General features: G+C 40.7%; 1 protein-coding gene and 1 pseudogene across 3 annotated transcripts in view; one reads left to right on the forward strand and one right to left on the reverse strand.

Annotated features, from left to right (window-relative positions):
* The window catches only part of GNE (glucosamine (UDP-N-acetyl)-2-epimerase/N-acetylmannosamine kinase), a 37,605-nt gene extending 19,080 nt beyond the window's left edge, over positions 1 to 18,525 (forward strand). Inside the window, exons 5-12 of one of the 2 annotated variants that reach the window (XM_045562810.1) lie at positions 1,740 to 1,952; positions 7,055 to 7,142; positions 7,901 to 8,111; positions 10,397 to 10,526; positions 10,901 to 11,122; positions 13,695 to 13,877; positions 16,355 to 16,471; positions 17,342 to 18,525. In XM_045562810.1, the coding sequence (XP_045418766.1) occupies positions 1,740 to 1,952; positions 7,055 to 7,142; positions 7,901 to 8,111; positions 10,397 to 10,526; positions 10,901 to 11,122; positions 13,695 to 13,877; positions 16,355 to 16,471; positions 17,342 to 17,577 (1,400 nt within the window). In that variant the 3' untranslated portion in view covers positions 17,578 to 18,525. The remainder of the gene's footprint in view (positions 1 to 1,739; positions 1,953 to 7,054; positions 7,143 to 7,900; positions 8,112 to 10,396; positions 10,527 to 10,900; positions 11,123 to 13,694; positions 13,878 to 16,354; positions 16,472 to 17,341) is intronic. The other variant, XM_045562809.1, reaches the window with a different exon arrangement.
* LOC123646131 lies at positions 4,072 to 4,641 on the reverse strand (annotated as a pseudogene). The gene has a single exon (XR_006737807.1). The product of XR_006737807.1 is annotated as a BCL2/adenovirus E1B 19 kDa protein-interacting protein 3-like (transcript).
* Positions 18,526 to 20,126: the final 1,601 nt, after the last annotated feature.

Genomic DNA, 20,126 nt, shown 5'->3' on the forward strand with positions numbered 1-20,126 from the left:
CTCTTAGGCATTTTTTTGGTAAAGGAGGCAGGACCGTTTCTCTGCAATGTCAAGATGTCACCATCTTACTCTGAAAGAACCCCTCTCTTAGTGTCCCTTGATTAATCTTTTCTCTTAGGGGAAACAAAGTAGGGTGTTAGTTGAAAAAAAATTTAAGAATACCCCACCCAGATTTTGTCCATGTAATATATCAATAATTCAAAAACATTAATATTTATTTTCTAATCCTTTAAATTTTATATAAATTTTGTAATATAATTATATATCTCTTTTGTTCAATATTCCTTGTCAATGATATATTCTGTTTGTAATATACAAATACTTTAGATTATATACACTTTAGAATTAGAGATATTTTTCCTCTACAAAAATAAATGGTCCCAGGAATACCTAAATCATGCCTGCCACTCACTTCTGCTCTCTCTGGGGTTTTTGATAAGATACACACAGAGAACATCAGGAAAATAAGAATCAAGTCATTATTTTATCATTATATGGCTTAGTGTCCAGTTCCCCAGTATAGGATTCTCTGGAAAACTGGATTATTTTGTTTAAGGCCGAGGAGCCTTCAACTGAATCCAAATCTGAATCTTGGAGTGGTAGTACCTTCTGGTGTATCATGTATTATAGTTTGAGTATCCCTAATCTAAAAATCTGAAATCTGAAATGCTCCAAAATCTGAAACTTTTTGAGTGCCAACATGATGCTCAAAGGAAATGCTCACTGAAACATTTTGGATTTTCAGATTAGGAATGTTGATCTGGTAAGTGTAATACAAATATTTCAAAAATCTGAAAAAAATCTGAAATTCTAGATATTTCTGGTCCCACTCATTTGGTATAAGGGATACTCAACCTTTACAGTAATTAGTGATGATGACTGGCATGCTCTGGCAAGACTGTAGTAATGGGTGAGGAATGACCAGGCCTTCTCCAGGGAGTTGGACCCTGAGTCCGTTTACCCACCTTGCCACATAGAGAAAATTAAAAAGATTGAGAACAGATGCATGTATAGCTTCTGCTACATCAGTGGCTCCTGCCCATAGTGAGCATGGTGTGGTCACTCTCTGCCTTCTAACCAATTGGATTAGCAGCTTTTCCTCCCTTGGTATGGAGTAGTTAGGAGAAGGTAAGTAGAGAGGCAAGCAGGGGGGGCCATAAATAGTGCCTCCCCCTATACATCTTTAAATTTTTTTAAGTCATGAATTTAAAATAAAATAAAAGCCACAGTATCAGAATCTATATGTATTTTCTTGGAGTTTAGTCCACTTAAATGGGAGTACTATCCAGCTGAGCTATTGTTAGTGTAAAAGTGAGCACAGTTGGACAGAAGCTCTTGGATCAGCTTGGTGTGTGCAGCCTGAGAGCTTTCCATTCAGGAACTCCCACCTGAAGAGATACAGACTGTTGGCCTGTTTTTAGCCTCTTAATTGTTGTCTAAGGTAAAGGTTTTTTTTTTTTTTTTTTTAATCAGGGGATTATTAAAAGGTATTTGCTAAGTTCTGTTTGAGAAGTGCCAATTGCTGCTGTCAGAGTTTCTAGATGAGTTGAAGCAGAGAGCTGGCCAGACATTTTAGATACTCATCATTCATGAAAAGATCAGTAATTATAATTACTATTTCCTTAATAACTGGTGTGAGTTTTATAGGGAGATTTCTTTAAGTGGGGCTATACTTGCCAATGAAAATGATTTCTTTATCTCATAAACTGTTTAACAATTGTTTCTTTTCATTTTCACAGGGAGCAAGGAGATGGTCCGAGTGATGCGGAAGAAGGGCATTGAGCATCATCCCAATTTTCGTGCGGTTAAACATGTCCCATTTGACCAGTTTATACAGTTGGTTGCCCATGCTGGTTGTATGATTGGGAACAGCAGCTGTGGGGTACGAGAGGTTGGAGCTTTTGGAACACCCGTGATCAACCTGGGAACCCGTCAGATTGGAAGAGAAACAGGTGTTTACCTTTGCTTATATTTCAGTTGACTAGACTTTATACATATGTATAAATTATTATAAGGTATGCATATTATCAGTGCTGAGCATATATTTTTGTGAACAAATGAGCAAATGAGGTTAATGACTAATCGTAGCCTAAAATCTATAAATAGTCATAAATAGCACACAGTGATTACCATATTTTTTAAAACTCTGCTTACATTCTTATGGTCTTGTGATATCAATTAGTGCTAAGTGGATTTTAGTTAATTATAGTCTTTGATGGCCATGTTTAAGAGAGAATGTGGTTGAATGTGTCATGAGTATATGAATGCTAGTCGTTCATTTTCTGAGCCTAGAATAGAGTCCCTTCAGTCAGTACTTTAGAGTATGGCAATTCTGTTACATGTTATGAGTTGTTTAAAAAAAGTAGAGTATGGCAATTCTAAGTAAGTTATCTGTTAATAACTAAGTGTAAGTAAAAGTATTATTAATGAATTTGCTAACTGAGCTAGATCCTGTTGTTAGCATTAGTTCAAGTTCTAATACCATCTACATGCAATGGAAGCTAATGAAAGCTGTATTGAAGCTAATGGAAGCTGTAGCTAATGGAAAAATGTATGTCATTAATGGAAAAAGAACTGGATTTAGAACCAAGGAGATTAGTTCCAGCTCTGCTCTTTCTCCCTTTCTTCATAATTGCTACCTAGCTTTCTATTCTCTTTAGATCTTCTTCCCCTCTCATTCCCAGCATATTACTTTGCTCCCAATTTCATAGAGAAAATAGAAGCCATCGGATGGAAATTCTTTCAAATTCATTAATTAATTCATCAAGAAGATAATTTAATGAGCACCTGCCATGTGCTAGGCACTGGGATTTGGCGATAAACTAGAATAATGAGGGCTAAGCTGTCATGTAACTTACATTCTGGTGAGAGGGGATATAGATGATAGACCATAAAAACAGAAAAAAACCAAACCAGGATATCTATATGCTGTGTAGACTATAAGACAACGTAATGTGACGGGCTACATGAGATTGGGTAAAGGAAGGCCTCTTTGAGGAGGTGAGACTTAAGCTGAGATCTGATTGACAAGGACTCAGCTATGTGAGGATCAGGGTGAAGCAGAGGGAACAGCCAGTATGAAGGCCCTATGGTGGGAACAAGCTTGATGTATTTGAGAAACAGAAGGCCCAGCATGGCTGTAGAGTGGTGAGCAAGAGGCAGAGCAATGCAGATGGTTTTAGAGAGGGAGACAGACTCATGTAAGCCAGGGTAAATCATTTGGAGTTTTTTTTTTTCTGAAGGATTTGGCAAAGATTTATTTATTTTTTTTTCATTTTCCAGACTTTTAAAGTAGACACAGATTTACTTAGAATAAAGCTGACTTTAAGAGCACACAAAAGCTGAGCACAAATGATAGGATTAAATTGACAACCCAGAGTGATGAAGAGTAAGAGACTGAATAGGTGCCTTTGACAGAAAATTGACACCCCAAGGTGATCACCTGTCAGAAGCTTAAGTCCTTACACTGCAAAAGCAAAAACAGGTTAGAGCATCAACTGTCCAGTGGAGTCTGTAGCTGAACCTTGATTTCTATTCGTTATTTAAGAACAATTAGCATAGTTATGTGTAGTCTTTAGTAGACAGCTTGCATCCACTTAAACACAATATTTTCTACAATAGTTTCAATATAAGGCCACAATATTTATTTTAGACAAACCCCTTAAAGTAGTAATTTTAATATCAGCGTTATCTGTTCTTTTAAAATAGAAAGTGTTTTAACTGAATTAAGGTTACAGGTAAGTTTTAAAATACTACATATATCATGACTAGTACATTAAAATTATTTATATTTAGATATTATATCTACTATCCAAAGAAAATTCACTACCAAATTGATACAGTGGATATTAATCAGTCTGACATGCTTAATTGATCCCATAGGTATGCTTATAGGTCATTGTGGTTTTAGTGTCTATTCTTTCATTTTACTAAAAGAAATGCAGCATTTACAGAACAAATAAACACAAGCTATGCAGCCACCCGAGGATCATAATAATAGCTCTTTAGTCAGCTATGTTGCAAGCTCAGATATAAATCCCTACTATATGAACAAAGCTGGGTTCCAGTTCTTCATCAAAAGTTGCTGGTAGAGGTTGTCAGATGCCTTCCAATACAGATCCCCAATCCAATTGCCAGCAGATGAGAGAGCAGCAGAGACAGAAGAAAAACCTTTAGGAATTCTGCCAAGAATATGCCCCCTTTCTTCATAACACTCGTGTTCCTCATGCTGGGAGTAGCTGTGCTTCAGGTGTTTACAGAGGACCTCCTTGGGGGGAATATTTTCTGGCTGACTTGACCAAGCCTATATCCAATCTGAGTTTTTCTTCAAGATGCTCTCAACTTCTCTCCTTCTCTCAATATAATCTTCCTCAGACTGAGAGGTGTTTTTTCCTCCAATGCTGTGGGTATCTGTTTCGGAAGCTCTATTAATATCTTGTGTCTGTGAGGGAGGTGGGCTGTGAGAACTCTTGAAGCTGCTTGGTCCAGACTCATGCTGGGCGTCCAGCAGTATTTTCTCCATGTCACCATTATAAATAGAAACTGAGGCTGGAACCTGCTCCCGTTCCCACTGTTGCTAAAGTGCACTTCTACCCAGGATGCCTGCAGGCTCTCCTGCAGCTCCAGCCCGCTCTGCCACATGGCAGTGGGGGTCTGCACCGGGCTTTGTGCTGTAGGCTGCCCCTGTGGGCTGCACCTCGGCAGACAGGCGGACTCGGGAGCGGGAAACTGGGCCAAGCAGGAGCACCAGGGTTGCGCCCCAGCGTCCAGCACTGAGAGAGCCCCACTGGGCCGGCTGGAATTTTTTCTAAGTATGATGGAAGGCCATTTAAGGAGAGAATGCCACAATATGACTTGCATTTTGGAAAGATTGCTCTGGATGCTAATAAGGAGAGTGGAATGTGGTAGGGCAAGGGTGAAAACAGGGAAACCAGTTAAGGGGCTTTTTCAGTTGTTCAGATGTGAGATGATAGTGGCTTGGACTAAGTGATAGTATTAGAGATAGAGAAAAGTTAGATTTGAGATTTGTTGCAATACTTGCTAATGCAAGTACTTGCTGATGGGATTTGTTATAGTACTTGCTAGAATGTGAGAGGTGAAAGGAAGAAAGGAATCAATAATAAAGCCTAGATTTTTGGATTGAGCAGTGTGTTCTTTACTGGTATTGGGAACACCAAGGAAGGAACAGATTTGGGAGGGGAGGGAATTAAGAGTTCTCTTATGGCCATGTTAACTTTGAGATGCCTATTAGATATCAAAGTAGAGCTGGCTAGCAAGCAGCTAGATAGTTCCAGGAAGAGTTAGAGTTGGAGATATAAATTTGACAGTCATTGGCATGTAGATGGCATAGAGTTAGTTATCAGTTCAGCTGCTCTAAAAGAGAGACCCAAATACTAGTGGCTTAAATAATATTTTCTTTCTTTTTCACTGGTATGGGGAGCGCCACAGTCATCAGACTGTGCTTGATGGTTGCTCCAGCTCTTGCTATCAAGTCCATATTTTAGCCTTTGGAAAGGAGGAAAGGGGAAAATGCCCTTCTCTTTAAAGGCATGACCTATAAGTTGCAAATTTTCTTCTTACATCCATCAGAACTTAGTCACATGGCCACATCTAGCTGGAAACCAAGCTGAAGGATATAGTCTTTGGCTGGGAGATCAGATGCCCAGGTAAAAATTCTGTTGCTAATGTAAAGAAGGGATGTTGAGGATAATAGCACTCTGCCATAAATGATATTTAAAACCCAGGGACTAAATGAGATTACCTAGGGACAACTTATAAATAGGACAGAGAATGGAGAGCCCTTCAGCATTTAGAGTTCTGGTGAAGAGGGAAGGGTCAGCAAGGAAGACTGCAGAGGAACTACTAGTGAGGTTGGAGGAAAGCCCAGAGAGTGTGATAATCATTAAAGCCCAGAAAATAAAGTATTTCAAGGAGATGGTATTGGATACTGCTAAGAGTTCATTTAAGATGTAAAAGAGAATGGAACACTGAATGTGGCAACATGGTCTCTCTCTGTACTTTCTGCCACCACACTTAAATAAACTTATAAAAACACACATGCCCATTCATCCTTTCTTCCTTCTTACCTTCTTTACAGCAGGGTGTGGGGTATAGGTGTAGGTGTCTCTTTGGTATGTCCTCTGCTCATCCTTCTGCCTGTGTTCTCAATCCCTAGCCTCCTGCCTTCTCAGGCACCTATCCATCAGTCCTCCTTTCTCTGCCATGTGTGTTTAATGTCCTCATTTGAACATGCCTATGCCTCTCACATCTTAAAAACAAAACTACCATTCTCCAGCCACTGCTCTCTGCTGCTCTTCTCTTCTCAGCCATGCCTGTTGGAAAACATGGCCAGTTTCATGTATTTACTCCCTCATGTTGGTCAGGAAATGTGTAGAAAGTGACTCCCTGACCAGCTGAGTGAACGACAGGCTGAGTAGATGGAAGGCCAGGCAGGTTTAAAGAGAGTGGACCTGAGAGATGACGAGGCAGGTGGTAAATGGATGCTAGATTAATCCACCTTATTTATTTCAATAAACAAACATGGAAATCTGGTTGGGCGAGGTGGCTCACCCCTGTAATCCTAGCACTCTGGGAGGCCGACACAGGAGGATTGCTTGAGCTCAGGAGTTCGAGACCAGACTGAGCAAGAGTGAGACCCTGTCCCTACTAAAAATATAACAATTAGCTGGGCATCATGGTATGTGCCTGTAGTCCCAGCTACTAGGGAGGCTGAGGCAGGAGGATTGCTTGAGCCCAGGAGTTTGAGGTTGCTGTGACCTAGGCTAATGCCACGGCACTCTACTCAGGGCAAGGGAGTGAAACTCTGTCTCAAAAAAATAACAACAAAAAACAAAAACATGGAAATCTTACAGAGAATGATTTACAAGGTATAAAGATATAAAGTAGAAAAGTTGACATCTCCCTAATAAAAGAAGACTTATTTGAAGTGTGCTGGGTTTCAGGAGTAATTATGAGCATAATACACTATTGCCTTCTTTATTCTTTGGATATTCCCACTTCCAAATCATTGTAACATGTCACTGGATTTGCCTAGGGGAGAATGTCCTTCATGTCCGGGATGCTGACACCCAAGACAAAATATTGCAGGCGCTGCACCTTCAGTTTGGTAAACAGTACCCTTGGTGAGTATACAACCTTTTTTTTTTTTTTGAGTGATTTAAAAGGGGAGCTACATCAGTCATTTTAGAGCTGTGATCACTGTTCACTCATCTGAACAGAGCTTTCCTTCTAATGCCTAGGGGTCCCTAGCCGCATGTGACAGGGCTTCCTCATACTGTACCACTTAGTACTCTACCCAGGGTTCCGATGTAGAATATGTTTTTCATTTGTCTCTGTTAATTAATTTAACACTTTTGCTAGGAAATACTTCTTTAGCCTAATTCGACTTTCTATAAGTATTAGAAAATAATGTAACTGATTTAAAAAAAATAGTCTAGTTCAAGATTTTAATCAATTTTGACTGCCCTCCTGTTTCAAATTGATGAGATTTTCCAGTATTTGAATATTTTATTCTGAAAATAATTTTGTTTTCTCAGAAATATAAAGATAAAAGCTGTTTTAGCAAAAAAAAAAGCAAGTACTTAGTTATAATGTTACTGAAGAGATCCAGATGTGATTTTATTTAAAAATATGTTTTTAGTTCTGTATAATTATGATTTATAGTTTTTTATTTTTATTTTTTTAATCGATAGATAAAATGGTATGTGTTTATTATGTACAACATGATGTTTTGAAGTACATATACATTGTAGAGATGTTGTTATTTTAAAAGGAAGAAGCACAAATTTTTACCTGAAGTCTCAGATTCCATTAAACCGTGCCCTCACTTTAACATGTATGGCAGAAGCACTTAATTTAATTGACTTTTTGGATGTTGCAGTTCAAAGATATATGGGGATGGAAATGCTGTTCCAAGGATTTTGAAGTTTCTCAAATCTATTGATCTTCAAGAGCCATTGCAAAAGAAATTCTGCTTTCCTCCTGTGAAGGAGAATATCTCTCAAGATATTGACCATATTCTTGAAACTCTAAGTGCCTTGGCTGTTGATCTCGGCGGAACAAATCTACGAGTTGCAATTGTCAGCATGAAGGTAAAATAGTTCCTAAGTTCTTAGCCTTATATCCCATATCAATATCTAATTTTTAAGAAGTGTAGTTAGATAGGACTGGAAACATACACAGGAGTTTGGAATCATTTGCCTATAGTATTGACTTTTGGATCCTTTACAATGTTCATCTCACTGTTTTACTAATCATTAACATTTAAAAGAAGTAAATTCTCAGGGAATCCAAGGTAGTAGACTGAGTTGACAACGGGGAGACCCCTTTAGGCATCAGAGAGGGCTTTTGCCACACAGGAGACCTGAAATTCTATACTTGGTAATAGCGTGGAGTATGGAGTATGCAGGTTACTATTACTACCCAGGTGAGGGTATCTGCAAATGGTGGGGGGAGTTGCCTCTTCTCTACAACATGATCAGTTGCATGGGTTCTCCATTTTTGCATTTTTACAGTTCTGCTCCTAATTGAGTATAGCATACCTTCAATCTGTTAACCACACTATCAATACCACAATGTTGACAGGTCCAGAGTGCCTTCATAAAAATAACAAATTGTCCATGTTAAAATGATCTCTAATGACTTAATGAGGAAGAATAAACCTACTAGAAAAATCTTTGAAATATTGTAAATGTATGAAGTTTCAGAAGTCCATGAGAAATAGCAAAGATTTTAAACACCAAGTTGTAGGAAATTTGTTAATATCATCAGGTCACATAAGGAAAAGCAAAACAAAACATAATTTTCTCAAGAAAAGCCAAAAGGCCTGTCTTATAAATACTCCTTATAAAGTACTGACAAGAATATTTTCTTAACATAAAGATGATTTATTCCCTATCAATGGCCAACATCTTTTTTAATGATGAAATTCTAGAGGCATTCCTATTGAAATCAAGAAGAAAAAAAAGAATGTTTTCTGCACCATTATCTAACATAGTTCTGGAAGTTATGAAGGGAATAAAGCAAGGAACAACAAAAATAGACATTATCAGCAGGGTAAAACAAAAAATATTATTTATAGGCAATGTGAACAAATTATCTAGCTTATAGAGTTAATAGGACAATTGAGTAAAGTGGCTGGATATTATAAGTCTATTATCATATATTATATCAATAATTTTCTACTTATATGAAATTGTAGGCAAAGATTTGAGTTTTTTTCTAAGTAAGCATTTGTCAGCCCTGTTTGCACATTAGCATAATCTGGAAGCTTTAAAAATATATCAATGCCGGCTGCCACCCTGGACTCATTAAATTGGGGTGTCTGGGAATGGAGACCAGACATCAACATTTGCTAACAGCTGCCTAGGTAATTCTGGTGCACAGTGAAGGTTGAGAAGCACTACTCTAGGTTTGTTTTTAATGACAATCCTTAGTGACAGCTTTAATTCCTATATTTGATATACAAAAATCCATTAATAAGAAAAGAATATAAATGGAAGAAGAGATCCTATTCAGAACAACAGCAACAAAAACTCCTAAGAGTAATTGAAATAAGAAAGATCTACATAAAGAAAATTATAAAACTTTACTGTAAATTTAAAGGCTTGAAAAAAAGTCCTGGATGGAAGTGCTGAGTATTTAAAAAATGTCAGCACTTTCCAAATTGGATTATAGTTTTGAAATAATTCAGGTCAACATTTCAGTGGGATGTTTTAAAAAGTTTAATTGAAATTATTGTAAATCACTATGGAGTTTTTAATAGTTTAACAGCATTATTCTTAAAGTTATTTAAAATAGTATATAAGTGAGATACACAAAGAAAAAATGTAAAACCAAGAGTAATTAGGAGGGACTATCCCTGTTTGGTATTAAAACATATCACAAAGCACAGTAATTTAAACAATGTGGTATTTGTGACAGCCAGCAAGAAAATTGACCAAGTAAATAGAATATCTGTACTATTATTGGCTTCAGTTACAGGAGATGGTTAAAGCTCAACTACTCAGGATAATTATTTAGTTGCCTCAGTGTTTAAGCAGGAAAATTTTGTCAACCTAAAAGAGTAAAATATGACCTTTTAATGAATTAGATTCAAATTAGCCAATATTCACCTTAAGCGTAGCAGCAGGGCCTATCTGGTTGGCTGTGGTGTTGTCATTGCTTCAGCCGCTCTATCTCAGGACAGATTCCCAGGAACTGCTTGAGGTTATCCCAGGGCTGGCCCAGGCAAGGTAGTGGCTCGCTCCCCAAACAGTCATCTAAGACTGCTGTACTGTCCTGTAGCAATGTCTGATTTATCATGAAAAAGGTCAAAATACTCACAGTATGCTCCTTAGGCAAGACCAGTGAGACAGATCTTGTTTTTCTCTTTTAGGGTGAAATAGTTAAGAAGTATACTCAGTTCAATCCTAAAACCTATGAAGAGAGGATTAATTTAATCCTACAGATGTGTGTGGAAGCTGCCGCAGAAGCTGTAAAACTGAATTGCAGAATTTTGGGAGTAGGTAAGATTACAAATTACATATCCAAGGAATGTTCATTTTAATGTACAAAATTTACTAGGTTCTGATGCATGACTGAATATCAAGCCAGTGTCTGCCCTGTGTGTAGATGGCACCAGATTCTGTCTGTGGGCCCCAAACATGGAGACTTCCTGGGACACCAGCAAGCACTGTGGGAGAAGCATTGATAGTGCTCTCAATCTGTGAGGAGCTATAGATTTAGCTCAGAATTTCCTGGTATTTCCTTGCAGCCCTTGGTAATATTTGTCATAGGAGATCTGGGGTTAATAAGTTTATGTTCAGAGCCAAGAATGTTGGCATACTTTACTAAGATTGCTAATCAGAATTATTTTCCTTGTGTTTGTGGTGGAGCTCAGGCATTTCCACAGGTGGCCGTGTAAATCCTCGGGAAGGAATTGTGTTGCATTCAACCAAACTGATCCAAGAGTGGAACTCTGTGGATCTGAGGACCCCATTATCTGATACTTTGCATCTCCCTGTGTGGGTAGACAATGACGGCAACTGTGCTGCCCTCGCAGAAAGGAAATTTGGCCAAGGAAAGGGACTGGAAAACTTTGTAACACTTATCACAGGCACAGGTAAGAGGGGTAAGGGAAGGCTGCTTCAGGAGGTAGAATGTATGTTGGGGCATGTCTTCACCACTTAGGCAGTTACAACTCTGCCTTAGCCTTCACTTCCTGCTTGAGTAGAGCCTGATGGTGAGCCACCGTGAGAGCTTAAGGCCTTCTCAGGCCTTTTTCTGAGCATGTGCCTAGCCCTAGGCATGCATGTGGCCTTCTCAATTCCCAGGAAATTGTCAGAGCTATTCAAAGCTCTTATTTCCCAGAGCTTCTCAGCTCTTCCCCAGCTTTTCCTCCTGGTCTTTTTAGTTAGTCTATTGTATGCCCCAACTGTTATCCTTTGCTCTAGGCAGCAGAGACTAATACATTTACCTGTAAATGTTTTTGACATCCCCCCACCATGTAACCCCTTTAGCACTGGGATGGTTCTCAGGTGAGATAAAATAAAAGCAAGCCCTTTGAACTGGTCCTCCAGGGAGCTAGCGGGCAGGTCAAAACAACCACAATTTTTTGAGAATAGGTTCATCCTGCTCCCTCAGGTACTGGTATCCAGAACTGGTATCTCTACATTAGTACTGGGATTATGGGCTGTTGTTCAGGGTCATTACCAAGCTGGGGAGTGGGTGAGGGGACCAGGGTAAGTTAAAATACCAGAAAGCTCTCTTATTGAAATTCCACTGTTTTGTTTTATTTTTTTTAAATTAAGCATTCTCCTAATGGTTGCAAACTTTTGGTTAGTTTCCAGAGTTCTGAAAGTTTTGCCAGTTTATTTGCAGGATAGACTTTTGAAGTTCCCTACTCCATATTTTCACTGACAGCCCAATTTGGTTTTGATTTATTTATTCATTTATTTATTAATCAGAGAGAGGTAGGGTCTTGCTGTTGGCCAGGCTAGAGTACAGTGGGTTGGTCATAACTCACTGCACCTTCAAACTGCTGGACTCAAGCAATCCTCCTAGCTCAGCCTCCCTAGTAGCTAGGACTACAGGTGCGTGCCACTATGCTTGGCTAATTTTGGGGGGTATTATTTATATTTTATATATACATATATATAATTTGTATTGTTTATATTATTTATGTTGCTCAGACTTGTCTTGAACTCCTGGCCTCAGGCAATCCTCCCTCTTTGGCCTCCCAAAACACTGGGGTTAGAGGCGTGGGCCACCAAGTCTAGCCACCTATTCTTTGGTTTTCATAAATTTTATTTTTATTGTACATATTTAAAGCGTACAATTTGTTTTTTAAGCAAGGAAATAGACTCAACTAGCAAGTGGTCAAACCAACATTTGATCTCAGATATGTCTAACTTCAAAACTTGTGTGCACTGAAACTCTGTATTACGCTACCTCCCTTTAAGGTCATGTACTTTCACTCATGCACTTCCTCCCTTAGTTCTAGATGCAGGTTTAGCATTGGATACCATTTCCTAGCTCAGAGCAGTTAAACTCTATAACAAAAGATAGTCATTGATATGCATAATTATGGAATCACAGATTTTTAGACATGGGTGGCATCAAGAAGAGGTAAAATCATATTTTATTCTCTGCTTGAGAAGGCAGGTGGTGTGTGATACATTTTAAAGAGATTGTTTATCTTGGGTTTCCCTCAAAGCAGGGCCTGAGACAAGGATTTAGATACAGGTATTTTCTTTTGGAGGTGATCCTGAGGAACAGGAGGGAGGGAGTGGGAAGAGTGAAACAGAGCAGGAAGAAAGCCATTAAAGAACACATTATTGGCCGGGCGCGGTGGCTCACGCCTGTAATCCTAGCACTCTGGGAGGCCGAGGCGGGTGGATCGCTGGAGGTCAGGAGTTTGAGACCAGCCTGAGCAAGAGTGAGACCCCGTCTCTACCAAAAAAATAGAAAGAAATGATTTGGACAGCTAAAAATCTATATAGAAAAAATTAGCTGGGCATGGTGGCACATGCCTGTAGTCCCAGCTACTTGGGAGGCTGAGGCAGTAGGATCGCTTAAGCCCAGGAGTCTGAGGTTGCTGTGAGCTAGGCTGATGCCACGGCACTCACTCTAGCCCGGGCAACAAAGCGAGACTCTGTCTCAAAAAAAAAAAAAAAGAACACATTATTGAAGTTGCCTCTAGGACAATGGGGGTTGAAAATTTCCAGAACGCCCAAGAAGCCTACAGAACACCATCCAGCATTGTCCACTTGGATCTGCTGGCTCCTGTCTCGTCTTGGTTGAGGGTTGCCTCTGGGTACTGAGTGTACATGGCTGGCTGGGCTCTTGCTTTGGTGTTGGAGAAGGCCTCAGTACGGGAAGACAGGCAGCGCGTGCTTGAGTCAGGGTATACTGTCAACACAAAGCGAATCTGAGCTTGTACTGCCCTGTCCACCGCAGCTGTGTTTGAAATCATAGTGAGCCAAGCAGATGTGACATAGGGCGTCAGATCTACTAAAAGTATTTCCATCCAAAAGCTGCCAAAGAAAGTTTTGGTGCTTTGTAAGCTTCAGAAAAGTAGGCATTGTATAGAACCTCACATTCCCAAGCTTTGCTAAGCAGATGAAGCATTGCCGAATCATAGTTTTCTGTTTCAGGTAAAGAGCCACCTCAGTGATTTTTGTCTCTCACTGTAGGAATTGGTGGTGGGATCATCCATCAGCATGAATTGATCCATGGAAGCTCCTTCTGTGCTGCAGAACTTGGCCACCTTGTTGTGTCTCTAGATGGGCCTGACTGTTCCTGTGGAAGCCATGGGTGTATCGAAGCATATGCCTCAGGAATGGCCTTGCAGAGGGAAGCAAAAAAGCTGCATGATGGTTGGTCTCTTTCTCTTGAGGAATTAGTAACCAAATGGTAGGGAAGTACTTCAAAATAGAAATTCCAAAGAGAGCTGGACACCGAAGCCAGAACTTTTAACCTTTCACTTCTCAGAAGAAGAGCAGGGCTCCCTCATACTGAAGCTCCACAGTAGCCTTGGTCCTGACCTGTATTAACACTCTTCCTCTTCAGGGGTGGAGGTGGGCAGGGGTCTAGAGTACCAAGATAGCATGGAAGATTTCTCTCATTTTTTTTTCTCTGCCACTAGCAGAGGGTGGGTATTTAATACATATTTTAATGAAGAAATAAATGGATGAACATGTTATAGTTTTTGAACTCTGATTTATTTGAATTATAGCTATTTCTGGACATGTTATGGAAGTCAGGATAGTTTCTAGTCTAATGCTAAAGAGAGTCATGTAATATCATTATAGGAAACCAAAGTTCGTTCCCTGTCCTCTCCATACAGGGGAGGGAGCGTGAGGGTTCTGTCCTGGGTTTGAGAGTCAGAGGATGAGTAGAATTAGCCAGGCAGGTTTGGATGGCCACGTGAGCTCTTCCAGGCATGGAAACAGTGAAGGGCAGGGCAGGGTGTGGTGAGCAAGAGGAAGCCAGGACCAGCAGGGAATGGAGAAGCCATTAAACAATTTTAGGGAAAAGTCACGGTCAGGTCTGAATTTTAGATTTTTCACTCAACTGTAACTTTCTGTTTCGGAGTGGGGGAGTTGGGGAACAGTGGTTGAATGGAGGATGGCTTTAAGTGGGACAGTTCTAAAGTGACTTCCAGTTTTCTGGTTGGCCAGCTCGGGGTTGGGAATAGGAGAAGAACATGTTTAGGCAGAATATGGTTGGCTGCTGTGGACATCCAGGTCGAAATGCCTGGGAGGTTGCTGGACACGGGCCTGTTGCTCAGGGTGATGACTGGGCTGAAGAGGGGTTTGGGAGCTGTTGGCAGGGAGGTGGCGGTTAGACTATGACTGAGATGCAGGGGGAGAGGCAGGAGATGGAGTCAAGGATGGAATCTCGGGAAACACCAGTGTTTGGGCGGGCAGGGCAGGGGATGGGAGGAAAACCAGAATAGGGAGATGTCACAGGAGCCAAAAAGGGGAGAGAGTTTCAAGGAGGAGAGAGTAGCCAGTAATGTCTAGAGCTGATGTGAGTTAGAGAAAATCATAAAGGCCAGGCTTTGGCCACGAAGATGTCATCTGAAGCCCTTAAAACAGTGTTTGGTTTTCAACCTTGTTGTCATTATCACTCCCTAAGGAGCCTATTTAGATGATTTTTTCCTAATCACTCTTTCCCCATGAAACTTTAGTACCACAGATATGTTGTGTATCTGTTTGTGATTATGTACTGTATGTACAGGACATCTGTGCTGCATACAAAAAAGGAGTAAAATTTTTTTTGCCCCTAAAACCAATTTGTGAACATTTGCTAATGGAAAGGAGACAGTGGGCAAAGGTTGAGAATGCAGGAGAGGAAAAGTGTGAAGTCCCTACAGGAGGGTCCCTGCAGAACCAGGTAGAGGGCCCGAGGGAGGGAATGGCCAGCGGAGATGTGTAAATACTGATAAGTATATGGAGGGGAGGAAGGGCCCTGCCCGGGGTCATGTCCTTCATCTGAGAGATAAGAAGCATGGAAATTGAGGAGGCGGTGAAGGAGAGAGTGAGGAGGGAGAACAGGGGAGAGCTGGCCCAGGGAGCTGTGGGAAACCAGGGAAGGCGGGAGACTCATTGGTGTCCAGGCAGCAGTCTGCACAGTTAGGGATTGTCTTCCTTCAGGGCCCAGTATAACAGCAGATTAGGAGGCAGATTGATCTGGGCTGGTGAGTGGCAGCAGACAGCCACAGAAATACCACTGTTTACTTAGCATTTACTCCGGCCTAACAAAGTAATCTATGGCAATTATCTCATTTAATCCCTAAAATCATCCTGCAAGGGCAGGTATTATTGCCCTCATCTAGAAGAGAGGAACATACAGAGGTGAAGTGCCATGGACAGGGTCACGCAGCTGTCGTGGCAGAGCTGGAACTGAACCCAGGCCAGCGTCTGCCCCTCAGCTGCTGCCGCAGGATCTGGGGCACTGGCAAGGAGCGCAGCGCTGCACCCGGACAGACAAGGAGGGAGGTGAATGTGGGAGGAGCTGATAATTTGGGGAAAGAACACTTCAAGAACTCTGTGTTTTACTGGAAGTGAGAGGTGAGGGAGCAAGAGGAGTAGGAGGCAGCGGGTCAGACTTGAGGGTCTTCCAGGACCCTGTGGATTATGCACAACCAAATAGCAAGAGGGCAACAAAGGCTTTGGGGGCAATGGACATGGATGTTCATGAATGATAAAAAGCTTTGCAATTGCAAAAAGAAAACACTGTCTGCCTGCTTAGGGGCTTGCTTCCACAGGCCAGGCCTAAGCTTGGCCTCCCCACAGGACTGCCCACAGCTCATTAATGACTGACTGCTTCTCCTTCTCCCTCCGCCCAGAGGACCTGCTCTTGGTGGAAGGGATGTCAGTGCCAAAAGACGAAGCTGTGGGTGCACTCCATCTCATCCAGGCTGCAAAACTTGGCAATGCCAAGGCCCAGAGCATCTTAAGAACAGGTGAGCCTGTGGCTCCGGGTGGCTATGAACAGGGGGCGGCCTCAAGACCCCTGAAAAGACCTCGCTTTTCTCAGGGACCAGTGTTCTGCAGTGTCTGCTCAGAGGTATTTTTTCTCCTTACTGAGAGAGAAAAAGGGAATTGCATTCGAGGTATTTGGCAGCATTGCCTTTTTCAACAGGTGTTCGGTTTGATTTTACAACCAAGAAAATACTGCTTGTTCATTTTATAGGAAATTTAGAGAAATATAAGAGATTGTAAGAAAAAGTATAATTTCCAAGACAGCAACTATTAACATTTCCTCCCAGTCATTCTATTCTTTCTTTTTTTTTTTTTTAAGAGATAGAGTCTTGTTCTTTCACCCTGGCTAGAGTGCAGTGGTATCATCATAGCTCACAGCAACCTCAAACTCCTGGGCTCATGCGATCCTCCTGCCTCAGCCTCCTGAGTAGCTGGGACTACAGGCACATGCCAGCACGCTCGGCTCATTTTTCTTATTTTTTGTAGAGATTGGTCTTGCTATGTTGCCTAGGCTGGTCTTGAACTCAAGTGATCCTCCCACCCTGGCCTCCCAATGTGCCAGTATCATAGGCATGAGTCACTGCATCCAGACCCTCTATTCATTTTTTCTATTCATTTTTAAACATAGTTGAGATCACATAGTATAGTATGTACAATTTTATACCTTGCTTTATTCACGATTATTTGCTCATACTAAGATTAAATCATGAACAGCTTTTAAAATACTGCTTCCCACTGAGTGGTGTCAATGTACTTTACCACTTCTGGCCTCTGGCTCTCTTCTGCCTTCCTCTTTGGTGTTTTTGATTTAGCACTCCTGGAAACTTACTTTAATTTTTGTTTTCCTACAGCTGGAACGGCTTTGGGTCTTGGGGTTGTGAACATCCTCCACACCATGAATCCTTCCCTTGTGATCCTCTCTGGAGTCCTGGCCAGTCACTATATCCACATTGTCAAAGACGTCATCCGCCAGCAGGCCTTGTCCTCGGTGCAAGACGTGGACGTGGTGGTTTCGGACTTGGTTGACCCCGCCCTGCTAGGAGCTGCCAGCATGGTTCTGGACTACACAACTCGCAGGATCTACTAAGCCTCCAAGAACGAACACGGGGACCGAGATTCCAGAGCTCCCTAATGGAATCAAGTTCTTGTCTTTTAGATGTGCACTTCTTAAAAAGCAAATTTGGTATTTAACTGTAGGTGACTTTGGCAGAGAAGTGTTTTTGTTTTTTGTCTCCTCTTCTGAAGTCACCTTTCCCACCCCCATTTTTGTAGATGTTTTCCTAATAGGAGTCATTTTAGCTCAGATTCTGTAAGTTCCAGTCACAATTTTCTGTGCCAAAAGGAGCTACAATAATAGATGAGGAAGCCTCAGGACTCTGCTTACTAATGTACCACTTAAACCTGCAGGCCTCACTTGGGATGCGAGCTTCATCCTGGAGTTTGGATTAATAGTCCTTCATCCTCTAACCCCAAACTCACATCACAGAAATCCAGTCAAAGGAACAAAAGGAAATCTTACCAGGAAAGGCTTAAGTACACTTTTATTTTGACGAGTTTTATTGGGGTATTTTTAAAAGTATACAATGTTATAAGCTTTGACATATGTATATACCAGAGAAACCATCACTACAATCAAGACATTGGACATATCTGTGGCCCCCAAATGTCATTTGTTGGAAGATGTTTTGTTATTACTCTAGCAGAACTTGTAAGAGACTTTAGACCAGGGATCTGAATTACAATGGCCTTAGTGACCTTGTCCTTATCTTCTTAAGGACAGCTCAGAAGCCACTAGGACTTACAGCCTCTGAAAGGAGATTAACTGTCCCAAAAGGATCTTTGCTACTGACCAGCAGACACCTCTCCCTTCGATAGCTTTTCCTGTTACATTGAATATGATAGTGTTTAAGGCAGTGTTTGTATGTGTTACAACTAGAGCCCTGATCTGTGAGTTTGGATTCTGGCTAAATAATCTGTGCTTTCAGTGGTGTCAAAATACAAAAGCCAAAGTTCTGGCTATTATTTACAACTGGAAGAAATACTAACTGCCACCATTTATTAAGTGCCTACGGTGTGCCAGGCTCTGAACTAGGTGCTTCATATGCATTGTCCTAAATTCTCTCAACTTGTGAGGTAGGTGTTTTAATTCCTATTTTATAGGACTTCGTGTGTTTAAGTGACATACTTAAAGCTATGGGACTAGTGAGTCTTAATAGAGAGGCTTTGATCCCAGGTTCTTCTGTGCTTTTTCTGCCAAGACATACCACCTCTCATTTCAAAAACATTTTCAAGGCCGGGTGTGGTGGCTCACGCCTGTAATCCTAGCACTCTGGGAGGCCGAGGAGGGAGGATTGCTTGAGGTCAGCAGTTTGAGACCAGCCTGAGCAAGAGCAAGACCCCGTCTCTACTAAAATTAGAAAGAAATTATATGCACTGCTAAAAAAAAAATATATATATATAGAAAAATTAGCTGGGCATGGTGTCACATGCCTGTAGTCCCTGCTACTTGGGAGGCTGAGGCATAAGGATTGCTTGAGCCCAGGAGTCTGAGGTTGCAGTGAGCTACGACAATGCCACTGCACTCTACCCAGGGAGACAGAGCAAGATTCTATCTTAAATAAAAAAAACAACAAAACCCTTTCAAAATGCTAATATATTCTAATTTACTGTAGGCCACCCAAAGCTTTAATATCTGATTTGCAAATGACTCTATGTGTTCTTGATCCTATCTCTCAACTGTGAACTTAATCAAATATTCCTTTCTGCTCTGGAAATTTTGCAGTATTTAATCTAGTGACAGGTTTTTATGGGTACTTTTAGATGATCTAAAAAAGCATATGTGTATATTTTTCAGATTATTTTTTATTTTGGGAAAATGAAGGTTTCTACAACATATTGTTTCAGTGTTAACATATAAAATAAGCTGAAGGAATCAATATTGCATTTAAACTACTTCCTTCCTGGTGGGTTAATGTGAAAAAGACAGGCTGGCAGATTCCTAGAACTCTACCAGCCCTTAAATAATCTCCAGGGCCTGGTTATTGTTCGAACATTCCATGGTGATTCCTGGGAAGGAAGCTCAGCTGCTCCACCTCTGTGTCCAGGGCGACATGGTGTCCCAGGAAGGGGCATCAGTTGTTTCTTGGTGAAATCTATATAACCGCTCTGTGTACCAAACAAATTGCACAGCTACCGAGTTTCATACCAAATATTTGAAAAGATGGTACTGAATCTAAAACCAAATCTTTGTTTTTACTGAATTCATGGAAAGGCTAATATATTCCAACATAAATTATTACATATGGCTAAATAATCACATTAATTTAATGTAAATATTTTTATGTTACTGTTCTGAGCCAAATTACAAAGAAAAATAAACACATTTCCTGTTGAAATTCTAACACTGTTGTATTTTGTTTTGTTCTTAACTCACTAGCTAAAAGCATTTCCCTTCCCAGAAGAGATTTAAAGTTGTTCCATTGCTTACTTTTTGAAGGTTATGCAACTTCCTTAAGTCATCTATTATTATTCTTACCCTAAAAAAAAGCCTATTAATAGAAAGCACTGTTATATAACATTTAAAATTTGACATAAAAAGCAAAGTGGCCCCAAGAAAGTTTTAAAGTAAACACCGAG

The sequence above is a fragment of the Lemur catta genome, chromosome 10, assembly GCF_020740605.2.
Source record: "Lemur catta isolate mLemCat1 chromosome 10, mLemCat1.pri, whole genome shotgun sequence".
In the NCBI taxonomy this organism is placed as follows: domain Eukaryota; kingdom Metazoa; phylum Chordata; class Mammalia; order Primates; family Lemuridae; genus Lemur; species Lemur catta.